At 36.2% G+C, this 16,488-nt stretch overlaps 1 protein-coding gene across 1 annotated transcript; it reads right to left on the bottom strand.

Annotated features, from left to right (window-relative positions):
* Window positions 1-802: 802 nt before the first annotated feature.
* On the bottom strand, window positions 803-13,352 carry LOC123892631 (glycine-rich RNA-binding protein 2, mitochondrial-like). The gene is made up of 5 exons (XM_045942474.1): window positions 13,210-13,352; window positions 11,912-12,056; window positions 11,769-11,837; window positions 2,378-2,484; window positions 803-1,402 (listed from the first exon to the last, which is right to left on the bottom strand). The coding sequence occupies exons 2-5, from the start codon at window positions 12,045-12,047 to the stop codon at window positions 1,040-1,042; spliced, it is 675 nt and encodes a 224-aa protein (XP_045798430.1). The 5' UTR covers window positions 12,048-12,056; window positions 13,210-13,352; the 3' UTR covers window positions 803-1,039.
* Between the last annotated feature and the right edge of the window lie 3,136 nt (window positions 13,353-16,488).

Genomic DNA, 16,488 nt, shown 5'->3' with positions numbered 1-16,488 from the left:
GTGTTCACCTATGATTTTATCGATCTCACTGTCCATGTAAGTATACTATTTAGAATAACGCCCTCAATCTTGACTACACACAAACAAGTAGTAACAAACACCTAAATTTTCCATCTAATTGAACAATGGTTTTATGCATTTTAAGATTATTAGTAAAAGAAAAATTCTGACCTATACTATTTTGTATAAACAAGGACTACAACCAAGCACTGTAGAATGTCTCAACTTTCATACACTATCCCTTGACACATTAGCATACACAGCTTTATCAAACCATTAAACTAGATGAGACACTTCCCTCACCTCTGATTTTTAGATGTTCACATCCGGAAAAAAACACAAATTTTATGTTATCTGAAAGTACACCTACGAAACATGTGGTTTTTCGAAAACATGAAGGTGAATAGCACCGCCCTTAAACTCAAACCCAAATCTCTTGTAGCAAAAGCAGCCAACTAGCCATCTTTCGATCAATCAATACAATGGTGTGTACTTACACAGCCAACTAGCCATCTTTCAATCCATCAATACAATGGTGTGTACTTAGGCAGATAACTACCATTAATCACAGACACGAGACTGACAACAGTAAAGATTTAAAAAAATGGAAGCAATTGCAATTGAAAGTAATCACGTGTCGATGCCATATTAGACAATGGCATGTGTTCAATACCAGACACACCTCCAATAAAGTGTTGGTGCCACATAAACGCTAATTCAAATAGATTGTTGCCCCATTCTAAAAACATGTCATTTGATAAGTATATGTATATACTATTATAACCATACCAAGGGATCAAGATTCAAACGGTTGAAAAATTAAATTATTATAAATGTAGTTGTAATCAATCCTAGAAAACTCTTATTTTTACATCAGTCATTGAGCTGACAAACTATAAAATTGAAGTCAAACAATGAAGTTCTGAAAAATAAAGGGGAAAAAGTAAACAAAAGTTTGAAACACATTTGATTATATCATCAATCCCACATGTTACTTGCTCTTTGCAAGGAATACAATCATGATGAAAATATTTTCCCCTCACCTCCGGGTCTCAGCGAAGTCATCGGGTTGATCATTGTTCTCTGCAACGTGGTTGTTTTCAAATGGCTCAATGATGTCATTGCTTTGTTCACCACCAGCAGCATAAGTATCACCACCACCTCCATAGCGTCCACCACTATTATTATCATTACGACCATAAGTATTACCGCCATAGCCACCATCGCCATAGCCGCTGCCATAGCCTCCACCGCCACCACCATAACCGCCGCCGCCACCACCATAGCCTCCACCGCCACCACCATAACCACCGCCGCCACCACCATAGCCACCACCGCCACCAAAACCAGGACGTGACCTTTCTGTAGCATAGTTCACTCGTAATGTCCGACCATGAAGATCCTGTGACAACACAATTTTAGATGCTACAAGAAACATTGCCAACATTTTCAGTTTTTCAGTTTTGCAAAGAGCAGCAAAATGAGTCAATTTAAACAAACAGCAACAATTAGTTGATGGTGAAATATTACCATCACTCCCAAGTCATTATGCGCCTGTTTGTTTCAGATTTTTCACCAAAAAAATCTATTTTTTCAAAAATCATTTTAGTAAAAAAATCATTTTTTTCATCAAAATGAGAATCTATTTTCAATAGCTTTTATCAAAATCCATTTTTTTATCACTCATCATCACTCACCATTTTTATAATTGTAAACAAACGGAAAATAGATTTAGATTTTCTTAAAAAAATCTATTTTATTGAAAATGATTTATTTCAAAAAAAAAAATCATTTTTTTTTAAATCTCAAACAAACAGGCCCTATATTCCACTTTGCATTTATGATAATGGTGAATACACCAATGCTTAACGAAGATACTTTGGTAAAATTACTATTTCTCGTTCTTTCTTTAATAGTTTTTCCTTAACTTGTTTGAAACAAGCAAGTATACCAATTATTAAAGGACTGAGGGAGGATATCTTACAAATACTCAGTTGGGTTTTTGAAATCTAATTCCATTTTGAAAGAATTTGCATGGTTTCTCTAATACTATCCTTTTCAAATATATTCTTGAAGAGATCTAAAAAATGATAACAAAGAATACAGTAATGCACGTAACAAGGATATCACAGCCACATGTGCGTTTAATATTTCTATCTTATCTTGGCTAAATCACGGCAATTGCTTCCTCCAAGTATGAACAAAAGGTGTTGTACTATTACCTATTTCATAGTTCATAACTTCATATATAATATGAACATGAAGTGATGAAAACTCTAAAAAAAATTCTTAAAATGAGGCTTTAGGTCGTGCTCACCATGTGAATTGGTGAATTTTAGAATTTAGTAAGATGAATTATCACAGAAACTGATAATACCTGGTTATCCGTAGCCTGAAGGGCAGCAGATGCCTCCTCGGCTGTTGCAAACGATATGAAACCAAAACCTCGGGATCTACCTGTTTCACGATCCATGATAATTTTTGCTGGAAGAACATAAAAAACGAATGGTATCAGTGTGCAAATCAATAATCACCATATTATGTATAAGCAAAATTTGGTCAACACAAGTGGATGTATTTGGTCCAAATCTTTAACCAAATACATCAGTTTCTTTGACTCACTTTTGCTTATATTTTGGGACGGAGGGAATACATTGTAAACATTTGTTATTGCTTGCCATTTTGTCACGCATAATGTAACGACCCATTTTTCGTATTCGTATATTTTATTAAATGTATTTTATTTATTAATTGGCTTTTATTATTTTAGTGAGCGGCGAATAATTATTTAGCCGAACGTAAGTTTTTAGATGCGAGAACCTTGGTTTTGGGCTTGAAGGGCGTGAGAGGCATGGGCCTAAGCCATTTGGGCTTGGTTCATGACACTTGAGAAGAGTATAAGTAGCAAGTCAAACTTATGAATAGTTTCATAACTTCATTTCTTGAGTTTTGAGTGAGTAGAGCAAGAGCAAAACCATAGAGCTAAGCTAGGGTTGGATCAAGAGAGAAAGCTTGAGCAAGAGAAGGATTGGATCATCATCTTTGCTTAAGGTAAGAGATTAGAATTCATGATTCTTGAGTGACAAGGAGGGGAGAGATTGTCTATGTCTCTGTTCCCGAACTCTCCCACTCAATTTCTTTTAGATTTTGATTAAGCTTGTGTATGTGAGTATGATGTTCTTCATCATCACTTTGTATGTGTTAATCACTAGTTTGATCTCATGAAAAATATGTATGTGTTTGGATCATTTTTGGAAAGTTTATGAAAGTTGCTTAAAACTCAAGAAATTGGCTTGATTTTGATTGTTAGAGGTATTTGGATGTTTGGAAGGGATGATTAATGTTCCTTGATACCATATATGTTTGGAATGGCTGTTTATATGAATTTATAACATGTTTAGATGAATTTTTGAGTTGATTTGGTGTTAAACCGCCTTAGATAACTCAAGAACAGATTTTCTTTCTGGTGTTGTTCGCTTAGCGAATAGGAGTTCGCTGCAGCGAATGAGTTCGCTACGAGTTCGCTACCTGTTCGCCATGTACCTGTAATCCTCTGATGTAGTTCGCTACAGCGAATTGAGATTCGCTTAGCGAATGAGTTCGCTACCTGTTCGCTTTGGATTCGCTTAGCGAACAGTACTGAACCTGCAACTTTTGTTAATGTTTGTAAGTGTGATTAGGCACTTGTAACATGGTTTAAGAGTATCCTTACATGATTGTTGATACATGTTGATACTGTTAATGCTTATTGTTAATCGTTAAATGATTGATAACGTGTATGCAATAAGTTGTAGCTTAAAGTGAGCAATGTGATGTTTTGGCATTAATTTGCAATGTTAAGTGAATGTGTTAGGATTGTGTTCCCGCATTCATAATGAGTAGCTTCGAGCTAGAAATATCATATTGATGATATGTGCAAACATACATGCATTCATGTATATATATGTTGAAATTGGAAACTTGGGTTCCAATAGATTTAAATGGATTTTTGAGTCCATAAGGAAGCCGAGGATCGGATTTGATGAATCCATAAGATCTAGAGCTGCTATCCAGCAGGATATAAAACTGTTTAACTTATCCATGAGGGATATGAAGGTTTGGTAAGTTCCGAACAATCCGGCAAGATGTAAAACTGTTTAACTTATCCATGAGGGGTAAAAGGCAATTGGTACCACATGCATTAGTCGTGTCTAGGGATGGCATGACATAGAATGATTGGCATTAGATACATTAGGATAAATGCGCATATATTTGATAAATGGTATGTGACATTATCTGGTTGAACTGTGCTAAACTTTACTAATTGATAACTGTTTGGTGCGATGTTTTTGACGTGAGTTAGAATATGTATGATGTAGTTCGAAAGTGTAAGACTTTTCTTATGCTCGTATGATATGCGATTATGTTTTCTAACTCTCTGCTTTGTGTTATTTGCTGGACCTTTGGGGGTTCAGATATTCAGGCTGAGGACGGTGCCGACGTTTAGACTGCGGTTTAGCGTGGCGTTGAAGTACCTTTTGGTGAGGAGACTTAGAATAGATTACTCCTCTTAGTACTAGCTATTGACTAGAGTTTGTAAATAGTAAATGCTCTGGTAATGTAACATCGAGTCGGGGTTGCGCTTGGATTTCATCGTATATCGGTGTTACCTTTTGTTATGCTAGTTCTTGTATAAGTGTCATCCTTAGGGATGAATTTGGCTTATGTATATATATATGTATATATATGCATGCTTGGTTTGATTGGAATCCGCTGTTGCTTTTCATGTTGAATTTCATGATGCTCTGTGTGTATGCTTGTGTTTTAATTACCGCGTGGCACTCTGCCTTTACACTTGTTGAAAAGTTTTTAAAATTACGTCTTTTAAGGGTAGTATGGGTTAGGGTGTTACACTTAGTGGTATCAGAGCAGGTCGGTTCGTGTGAACCAATTAGGACTTTTCTTTTCCCCGTATGAGCATGTGTAGGGAACACTGTTAGTACTTTCTAACGTCTAGTTGTGATTCGTTCAGGAATCATGGCTGCTGCGAGAACGAATGCTCAGATTGCGGAGGCTTTGGCCGCACTTACCAACATTGTGGTTAGAGATCATCAACCTGGAAGAGAGGTAGAGATGAGGTTGGAAAGGTTCATGAAGCAGAAACCGCCAACATTTATCGGAGGTTACAACCCGGATGGAGCTCATAAGTGGCTAGAGGAACTTGAGATAATTTTTGAAGCAATGGATTGTTCCGAGGAAGGGAAGACAACCCTTGGGACATATGTGTTGCGTGAGGAAGCGAACGTGTGGTGGAAGAACGCCAAGTTGAGGCTAGGACCCGGTGGTATGGCTATACCATGGGCAATGTTTAAGAGAGAATTTTTGGTTAAGTATTTTCCTGTGGATGTGAAGAATAAGAAGGTGGTGGAATTCATGGAGTTGAAACAGGGAAATATGACGGTAGCTGACTATGCCGTCAAGTTTGAGACTTTGTGTGCGTTTAGTCCGCATTACAACACTATGGAAGCGGAGAACGACAAGTGTGTGAAGTTTGAAAGTGGTCTACGTCCAGACATTAAGCATATGATTGGATTTTCACAGATAAGGGATTTTGCGACCCTTGTGAACAAGAGTAGGATCTGTGATGAAGATGGTATGGCAAAGGTGAACTACTACAAAGCTGTGAATGACCGAAAAGGGAAAGGACAAGAGCGCGGGAAACCTTATGATAACCGCGGTAGGGGTAATACAAGTGGTAGTAGGAAGCCGGTGAATGGAAGTTGTTACAAATGTGGAGAGCGGGGTCATATGTCGTATGATTGCCAGAAGAAATTAGACAAGTGTTTGAATTGTGGGAAGTTAGGCCACAAAACTGAAGCGTGTAGAACAAGAGTGTTTTGTTTCAACTGTGGTGAGGAGGGCCACAAGAGTATAATCTGCAAGAAGCCCAAGAAGGTGATGGGCAAGGTGTTTGCTTTGAGTGGAGAGGATGCTAGCCTTGAGGACAATCTCATTAGAGGTACGTGTTTCATCTATAACACTCCTTTAATTGCGATTATAGATACGGGAGCGACACATTCTTTTATTTCTTTGGATTGTGCGAAGCGTCTTAGTATTCCTTTAACGGATATGATGGGTAGGATGGAAATAGAAACTCCTGCTAATGGTTCAGTGATTACCCGACAAGTATGTCGTAACTGCCCCGTAACAATTTTTGATAGGCACTTTGGTATGGATTTAGTGTGTATTCCACTTAGTGGTATGGATGTGATTTTTGGTATGAATTGGTTAATCTTCAACCGAATTCATATCAACTGTCGTGAGAAAGCCGTTGTTTTTCCGAAGCCGGAGGAGAACTTGCATTTGATGAGCGGGAAGGAAGTATCGGAAGCATTGAAAGAACATGCCGAGATGTTCATGATGTTTGCATCATTGAAACTCGAAGGAGGAGTTAAGATAGAAGAGTTACCGATCGTTTGTGAATTCCCAGATGTGTTTCCGGATGACATATCTGACGTGCCTCCAAAGCGAGAGGTAGAGTTTTCTATCGACCTAGTACCTGGAACTAGTCCGATATCGATGGCGCCGTATCGAATGTCAGCGTCTGAGTTGAATGAGTTGAAGAAGCAACTTGAAGAGCTGCTTGAGAAGAGGTTTGTTCGACCGAGTGTTTCGCCATGGGGAGCGCCGGTGTTGCTTGTGAAGAAGAAAGATGGGAGCATGAGATTATGTATAGACTATCGTCAGTTAAACAAAGTGACGATCAAGAATAGATATCCACTTCCGAGGATAGATGATTTGATGGATCAACTAGTTGGAGCTTGTGTGTTTAGTAAGATCGATTTGAGATCTGGATACCATCAGATTAGAGTGAAGACGGAAGACATACCTAAGACTGCATTTAGGACGAGGTATGGGCACTACGAGTATTCAGTTATGCCGTTTGGTGTGACCAATGCACCTGGAGTTTTCATGGAGTATATGAACCGAATTTTCCATTCATTTTTGGATAGATTCGTGGTGGTGTTCATTGACGACATTTTGATTTACTCAAAATCCGAGGAAGAGCACGAAGAGCACTTGAGGATTGTTTTGCAAGTCTTGAAGGAGAAGAAGTTGTATGCCAAGTTGTCGAAGTGTGAATTTTGGATGAAAGAGGTGAGTTTCCTGGGGCATATAATTTCAAGTGGAGGAATCGCGGTAGATCCTGCGAAGGTTGACGCTGTGTCACAGTGGGGAACGCCGGAATCTGTTTCAGAGATTAGAAGTTTCCTTGGTTTAGCCGGTTATTATAGAAGATTCATCGAAGGTTTTTCGAAGTTGGCTTTACCGTTAACCAAGTTGACGAGGAAAGATCAAGCGTTTGTTTGGGATGGTATTTGTGAGAAGAGTTTCCAAGAGCTCAAGAGAAGATTGACTACTGCACCGTGTTGATTTTACCTGATGCCAAAGAGTCGTTCGTCGTGTATTGCGATGCTTCGAAGTTAGGACTTGGTGGAGTGCTTATGCAAGGGGGTAATGTGGTAGCTTATGCTTCAAGGCAACTGAAGGTTCACGAGAGGAACTATCCGACGCATGATTTGGAGTTAGCCGCAGTGGTGTTTGCTTTGAAAGTGTGGAGACACTACTTGTATGGATCGAGGTTTGAAGTTTTCAGTGATCACAAGAGTCTGAAGTACTTATTCGACCAGAAGGAGTTGAATATGAGGCAACGAAGATGGCTCGAATTCTTAAAGGACTACGATTTTGAATTGAGTTATCACCCCGGAAAAGCCAATGTAGTGGCCGATGCATTAAGTAGGAAAACTTTGCATATGTCATCATTGATGGTGAAAGAGTTAGAGTTGATTGAAGAATTCCGAGACTTGAGTCTTGTGTGCGAGGTTACTTCTTCAAGTGTGAAGCTTGGAATGTTAAGATTGACGAATCCTTTTCTTGAAGATATTAAAGAACGTCAGAAATCGGATAAGAGATTGATGGAGAAGATGGTACTCATCAATGAAGGTAAAGAGACCAATATCAGATTGACGAGAGTGGAGTCATGAGATTTCACGGAAGAGTTTGTGTACCGGATGTACCCGAATTGAAGAGAATGATCATGGAAGAAGGTCACAGAAGTGGTTTGAGTATTCATCCTGGAGTAACCAAGATGTATCAGGATTTGAAGAAGTTGTTTTGGTGGCCGGGAATGAAGAGGCAAATTTCTGAATTTGTTTATTCATGCTTAACTTGTCAGAAATCGAAGATTGAACATCAGAAGCCGTTTGGTTTGTTACAACCAATGTTTATACCCGAATGGAAATGGGATAGCATTGCAATGGATTTTGTGGGAGGTTTACCGAAGACCAAGAAAGGTCACGAGGTGATTTGGGTAGTGGTAGATCGTCTGACGAAGTGTGCTCACTTCATTGCTATTAGGAAAGGTACTTTGGTGCCTAAGTTGGCCGAGATTTATGTGGAGCAGATTGTGAAGCTACATGGTATTCCAACAAGTATTATTTCGGATAGAGATCCGAGATTTACTTCTAGATTTTGGGAAAGCTTGCAAGAAGCTTTAGGAACGAAGTTGAGGTTGAGTTCAGCGTATCACCCTCAGACAGATGGTCAGTCGGAGAGGACGATACAATCCTTAGAGGATTTGTTGAGAGCTTGTGTTTTGGAGCAAAACGTGAATTGGGATTCTTGTTTGCCGTTGGTAGAGTTTACATACAACAACAGTTACCATTCTAGTATCGGAATGGCACCGTTTGAGGCTTTGTATGGGAGAAGGTGTAGGACACCTCTGTGTTGGTATGAAACTGGAGAAGGTGCAATTCTTGGACCAGAGATTGTACAAGAAACAACAGAGAAGATTCGGATGATTCGTGAGAAGATGAAAGCGTCTCAGAGTCGACAGAAGAGTTATCATGATAAGAGGAGGAAGGACATTGAATTCCAAGAGGGGGATCATGTATTCCTACGAGTTAAATCGACTACTGGAGTAGGACGTGCGTTGAAGTCAAGGAAGTTGACATCGAGGTTTATTGGACCGTTTGAGATTTTGAAGCGAGTTGGGAAAGTTGCGTATAGGATTGCATTACCGCCATCATTGGCGAATTTGCACGATGTTTTTCATGTATCACAGTTGCGCAAGTATGTGTCTGATCCGACACACGTGATTGAATCGGACGATGTTCAAGTGAGGGATGACTTGACCATTGAGACTGTACCCTTGAGGATAGAAGGAAGAGAAGTGAAGAGGTTGAGAAACAAAGAGATTGCATCCGTGAAAGTCGTGTGGGGAGGACCGGCTGGTGAGAATGCGACGTGGGAGTTGGAAAGCAAGATGAGAGATTCTTATCCCGATCTGTTTCTAGGTAATTTCGAGGGCGAAATTCTTTTAAGGGGGGTAGGATTGTAACGACCCATTTTTCGTATTCGTATATTTTATTAAATGTATTTTATTTATTAATTGGCTTTTATTATTTTAGTGAGCGGCGAATAATTATTTAGCCGAACGTAAGTTTTTAGATGCGAGAACCTTGGTTTTGGGCTTGAAGGGCGTGAGAGGCATGGGCCTAAGCCATTTGGGCTTGGTTCATGACACTTGAGAAGAGTATAAGTAGCAAGTCAAACTTATGAATAGTTTCATAACTTCATTTCTTGAGTTTTGAGTGAGTAGAGCAAGAGCAAAACCATAGAGCTAAGCTAGGGTTGGATCAAGAGAGAAAGCTTGAGCAAGAGAAGGATTGGATCATCATCTTTGCTTAAGGTAAGAGATTAGAATTCATGATTCTTGAGTGACAAGGAGGGGAGAGATTGTCTATGTCTCTGTTCCCGAACTCTCCCACTCAATTTCTTTTAGATTTTGATTAAGCTTGTGTATGTGAGTATGATGTTCTTCATCATCACTTTGTATGTGTTAATCACTAGTTTGATCTCATGAAAAATATGTATGTGTTTGGATCATTTTTGGAAAGTTTATGAAAGTTGCTTAAAACTCAAGAAATTGGCTTGATTTTGATTGTTAGAGGTATTTGGATGTTTGGAAGGGATGATTAATGTTCCTTGATACCATATATGTTTGGAATGGCTGTTTATATGAATTTATAACATGTTTAGATGAATTTTTGAGTTGATTTGGTGTTAAACCGCCTTAGATAACTCAAGAACAGATTTTCTTTCTGGTGTTGTTCGCTTAGCGAATAGGAGTTCGCTGCAGCGAATGAGTTCGCTACGAGTTCGCTACCTGTTCGCCATGTACCTGTAATCCTCTGATGTAGTTCGCTACAGCGAATTGAGATTCGCTTAGCGAATGAGTTCGCTACCTGTTCGCTTTGGATTCGCTTAGCGAACAGTACTGAACCTGCAACTTTTGTTAATGTTTGTAAGTGTGATTAGGCACTTGTAACATGGTTTAAGAGTATCCTTACATGATTGTTGATACATGTTGATACTGTTAATGCTTATTGTTAATCGTTAAATGATTGATAACGTGTATGCAATAAGTTGTAGCTTAAAGTGAGCAATGTGATGTTTTGGCATTAATTTGCAATGTTAAGTGAATGTGTTAGGATTGTGTTCCCGCATTCATAATGAGTAGCTTCGAGCTAGAAATATCATATTGATGATATGTGCAAACATACATGCATTCATGTATATATATGTTGAAATTGGAAACTTGGGTTCCAATAGATTTAAATGGATTTTTGAGTCCATAAGGAAGCCGAGGATCGGATTTGATGAATCCATAAGATCTAGAGCTGCTATCCAGCAGGATATAAAACTGTTTAACTTATCCATGAGGGATATGAAGGTTTGGTAAGTTCCGAACAATCCGGCAAGATGTAAAACTGTTTAACTTATCCATGAGGGGTAAAAGGCAATTGGTACCACATGCATTAGTCGTGTCTAGGGATGGCATGACATAGAATGATTGGCATTAGATACATTAGGATAAATGCGCATATATTTGATAAATGGTATGTGACATTATCTGGTTGAACTGTGCTAAACTTTACTAATTGATAACTGTTTGGTGCGATGTTTTTGACGTGAGTTAGAATATGTATGATGTAGTTCGAAAGTGTAAGACTTTTCTTATGCTCGTATGATATGCGATTATGTTTTCTAACTCTCTGCTTTGTGTTATTTGCTGGACCTTTGGGGGTTCAGATATTCAGGCTGAGGACGGTGCCGACGTTTAGACTGCGGTTTAGCGTGGCGTTGAAGTACCTTTTGGTGAGGAGACTTAGAATAGATTACTCCTCTTAGTACTAGCTATTGACTAGAGTTTGTAAATAGTAAATGCTCTGGTAATGTAACATCGAGTCGGGGTTGCGCTTGGATTTCATCGTATATCGGTGTTACCTTTTGTTATGCTAGTTCTTGTATAAGTGTCATCCTTAGGGATGAATTTGGCTTATGTATATATATATGTATATATATGCATGCTTGGTTTGATTGGAATCCGCTGTTGCTTTTCATGTTGAATTTCATGATGCTCTGTGTGTATGCTTGTGTTTTAATTACCGCGTGGCACTCTGCCTTTACACTTGTTGAAAAGTTTTTAAAATTACGTTTTTAAGGGTAGTATGGGTTAGGGTGTTACACATAATGGATGGCAATTAAACAACTACAATTGTAAACTAATTCTAACAAAAGAGAGGAACAACGACCAAAATAAAGTACGGCACACAAAAGAAACAATAGCATTTAAGGGTATACGTATAAATAAGTGACCTTTACTTTCAATAAAAATTTGTGAAATGATGAAAAACTAGTAGATTGTGAGTCAGAAAGTAAATTACCTTCAAGAACTTCTCCATAGCGAGCAAAATGGTCTCGGAGACCGGACTCATCAGTGTTATATGAAACACCTGCATCGTGATTGAAATTTGAAAAGTTATAGCCAGATTCCATCTAGAAAATTCAACATGATAAACTAACATACCTCCAACAAAAAGCTTTGCTGATGACATTGATCTAATTGCTTGAAATACTGAAGGAGTAGACATAGACAAATCATGATTGATCTGCTTGACAGCAGAATTCGTAAGTAACTTCCCCATTTTACCAAAGAACGCCATTGCTCAAACCTTAAAAGCATCAAACCGTAGAAAATTAGTATCACTTCAACAATATAACCAATATTCATCTTAAGCTAAGTACAAACATTCCCCAACCGGTTCCATTAAGACAATTAAAATAGCAATTTTATCTGATGAAATTGAAATATAATTTCACATTAGCCAGAACATAAGTTATCATATGTTGAAGTGGCCAAAAAAAACTAGTTAGTAGGATGACCGATTTCATCCCCAGATCAATCATCCATAGGGCAGCCTTAAAACAGGGTTCTAAGTGGGATTGTATGCCTATCTGCTTCTTCACTGTTATAAAAGTCAGAACCCTAGAATCCCATTTCAAAGTACCTAAAAAGGTAAAACAATGATCCACAACTGACAACAATGAGGTAACTTTTTTTTTTTTTTTTTTTTTTTTGAAACTGCAATAAATTTATTGAAAAAACTCCACCAAAACACAAGTAGTGTTTGGTGAGAAAAAGTCAGAATACAAAAAGTGGCATATAGGAGCTAGCAACAGAAACAACAAGAAAAGCTCAACAAGGGAGCCAAAAAAGCAACACAACCACAGCCACAATACAGAGAAACGAAAAACACCTATATAATAGCAATAGTAACACCAAACCCCATCCTACCAACACAACAAGTAGTCACCTATTGAAGCAATCAAAAGGACTCCAATTCCATTCATAGAGAAGGCATGGCCCGGATGCCATTCTACTGATGAACCATTTCCAAGACACTAAACTAACTATATGTCTATGTCCCCCATAGAAATTATAATCAGCAAACTCTATTCATTCTGATACATGCTCATATGTGCATAAAAAAAACCACAAACTTGTAAGCAAAAAATGCCTCTCAAGTAAAGAATCCATAACACAACATAAACATTACTCAAAAATCAAAACTCAACAAAAGTTAAATTTTCAGTTAATTTTTTTCGATTTGATTCTTTTTCTCGAATACCCAATTGAATTTTACACAAAACAGAACACTTGCAGGCGATAAAAAACAAATCTTGCACAATATTAAGAATTGTCAAGTTCAAAAATACAACTACTAGAAACCTAATTAACAGGTAAATACGAAAAACCAATGAAATCAAATTTGAAATGAGAAAATGGGTAGTGAAAAAGTTGTGATCTTGAGATCTTGTTACTACCTCGAAAAGCGCTTATCGCTGATTCAGAAATCAAAACAATGAAATGAAAGTGCTTAAACCCTTTTGCAATTTTTATGCTGACCTAAATAATTAGGGCTTTGGAGGTGCCACGTGGCAGCTTCTTGATGTTTAGATGATCCTGCATCAACGGTTTAGATTTTCTGTATATATAATGTAATATTTTTTGACAAGCGCTTATTTAGTAAAAAAAAAGTTGTACTGAATGATTGAATAAGCAAATTTCTAGCATCTACCATGACACTTTCTTCACTTGGCATGCTAAGTGAGTGTTTTTTTTCTTTCTTCCATTTCTTATATTCCATCAATTCGAAAATATAAGACCTATTGACCACTGCATACAGGGACGGAACTAGGTATGTTTTAAAGGGGGCGGTCGCCACTCTTGAACATACATAATACTATTGTATACCCCTTATATACATGGTATTCGCCCCTGTCCATATACCGACAAAAAATAAGTGTTTGTCCCTGCAATAAATAATGACACTTATAAACTAGTAACTACCGTAAAATAACAATGATTTCATTTTATACCTCCACTGAGACAAAAACTAACCGAAGCAGTACATTGTCATTTGCCACCACTTGATTTTTGGCCATTGTAGTGTAAATAATAAATAGTCAATTTTGGTTACTTTATTTTAAATTAGAAGATAAAATAGAGATTAATCTGATAAGTTTAGTTGATAGAAATATCATATTATATATGTAATAGTTGAGGTTTAAACTCCGGACACCCCGACACTCAACTTTTTCACCTTTGTTTTTTTTACTAAAGTCTATTCACCTTAAAAATGTGAAATTTTAGCGATTAGATTACTTGACAAAAAAACTGAGTTTAATTTTTATATGCTATATTGATATTTTTAAAATTAAAAAAAATTATTTAAAATTATTAATAGTACAAATAAGTGATTGATGATGTAATTTATAATGTGTTAAATTTTCGTCACCCTAGATGAATTTTTCTAGTTCCGCCCCTGACGTAAATGCACAATTTTGATCATTAATATCTTTAATTGTTTATTTGTAAAAATTATAAAAACTTATATTTTGAAAATAACTCTTCAAAACAAATCAAACAAGATCTCATATGTTTTTTTTTACACAACAAGATCTCATATGTTAATGTTTACATCTATGTTATTAAAAAGAATACGGTCAAAATAAGATAAATCAATAGTACATTCAGTCAAAATATGTCTTATATATTGAGACGGAGTAATACAACAAAGGCTAAAACTTAGAAAAAGAAATAAACTACCCCATGATAATTTATAGAGTAAATTTGTTTTTTCTTTTAACAAATACAATTTAATAGAGTTAAAATATCAATAAGTTCAGCTAAAAACTATAACTAATTTCAGTACTGTACTATATCCAAGTTTATTCGACCGACTTTTCTATGGTGGAAAGTATATAATGTATTTTATTTTAGTAGGATAATGTTCCTACAAAATCAAAGTGGAACCATGTCCTAGTAGTTTTTTGTTTTACTATTTTTGCTATTTAAGTAGTGTACATGTAAAGAAGAATGTTTATTTTTATAACGTCTGTTATTTAAGTAAGAGATATTTTGATAATTTTGTAAAGCGCGCGAGAAAATTGGTAGAATGACAAAATAAATTCTCCTACATTTATTGTAATTTTTTTGTCTTAATCCACGTGCTTTTCTTTCGGCCTTATTATTTTTTTGGTCTTAATCCTTGAGAATTTTTTTTGGAGAGGAACAAATCCTACTTATTCACCTTAAAGCGATAATCCTATAAAATCAGATTAATTTCAAAATAGGATCGCAAAGATTGGCAAAACTCTTAGGATTGTATGAACTCTCATTGACATAACATATACAGTTAATCAAAACATGCAAAAGACATAACATGTCAATACATGCCAGCCAATCAATTATTAATACTTATAAACAAAGCCAACCAATTAAGACCATTAAACATTTCCCTTTGTTCATTCTCATTCCAAACACATTTTTTAATTCAAAAACTTTCTAGAAAAAGAAGAAGAAGAGGGAATAGATGTTAAATGAGGCAACCTCTTGATGCACGACCCGTACTACTACTGCATTAATACATCCCACCTTTTTGTTGGTTGTGGTAGGGACAAAGGGTCTTCTTATCTTATATAATTCACATGGCGTGACAAAAAAAGAGTTTGGTCCAAATTCAATAAGTCATTAAATTTATTCATCACCTATGTGTTCCTTCTATGACCTTCAAAGTTTTCAAGTTGCTCAAGGAACTGTCTCTTTCATATTTCATAAATTTTTACAAAACTATCCTTGTTATAATATAAATGTATAGGGAAGTAAAATGAACTTGTGATTGATACCTATAGTCTTTCGGATTGAATGCAATCAAATCTGCATGTAGTTATGCAATGAAAAAAGATTTGACTGTCTAATCATGATTGGAAGTTTCAAATTGACAAAAGATTTGATTGGACTGTATGACTAATTTAAAAATATGGACCGTCTAATCTTAATTGGATGGCCAGATTTATCCTAATTGCACAACTGCATTCAATTTTGATTATATGCAATCCAAATCTTATTCTTTCTAGTCTAAAATATATAAAAAAGTTGAGTCAACAAAGTTAATATATTTGATCTAAAATTTAAATTAGATATATCAATTTTTATCGACTTAAATTTTCTTTTATATTTAAGATTAGTATTATGAGCTAAGAGTGACCTAAATTAATGTTACATCCAAAACATATCAACACTTGTTATAAGTTAATTTTTTTTACTAATGTGGCAGTTAAAATGAGACTTACAAGTTACATAGTAGGATTAGACTTGAAAATGAAATTCCAATTCAATGAATTTTGCAAGTCGTATGGTGAATGCATCTGGCATATCAAGTTGACTTTAGATATTTTGTTTGCAGACAATTTCATCAACTACAGGTCAAAGTAAAATATATTTTCTTGCCTTAACAAAATTAATTTCAAATACTATTTCTAGACTTCGACTATAAAATTTATTTCTTTGAGGACCATTTATTGAAGTCAAGTTATTTGACTTAGTTTATGGTCGTTTGTAAGATAGTCTATAGAATAGAACCATGCTTTTTCATTACCATTACCATGTTTGAATAAATAGCTTAATTAAGTACTTAACATATAAGTGGTATTATAAGCTATTTGTTTATCAAATCAAAATTTTAACTAAAAAGTCAAATTATTTTCATATAAACTATAAGTTGTTTTCAAAAGCTATCATACAAAACTTAAGAAATAAGC

The sequence above is a fragment of the Trifolium pratense genome, linkage group LG6 (genome assembly GCF_020283565.1).
Source record: "Trifolium pratense cultivar HEN17-A07 linkage group LG6, ARS_RC_1.1, whole genome shotgun sequence".
Classification (NCBI taxonomy): domain Eukaryota; kingdom Viridiplantae; phylum Streptophyta; class Magnoliopsida; order Fabales; family Fabaceae; genus Trifolium; species Trifolium pratense.
Note: the sequence above shows the minus strand (reverse complement) of the source record. Positions and strands in the feature narration are given on the sequence as shown.

What these genes read in the sequence shown, in the direction of transcription:
- LOC123892631 (XM_045942474.1), bottom strand. Translation starts at nt 12,047, where the DNA reads ATGGCGTTCTTTGGTAAAATGGGGAAGTTACTTACGAATTCTGCTGTC. An exon ending in AGCAAAGCTTTTTGTTGGAG is followed by an intron (nt 11,838 to 11,911) that starts GTATGTTAGTTT and finishes ATCACGATGCAG; the next exon opens with GTGTTTCATATAACACTGAT. An exon ending in CTATGGAGAAGTTCTTGAAG is followed by an intron (nt 2,485 to 11,768) that starts GTAATTTACTTT and finishes ATGTTCTTCCAG; the next exon opens with CAAAAATTATCATGGATCGT.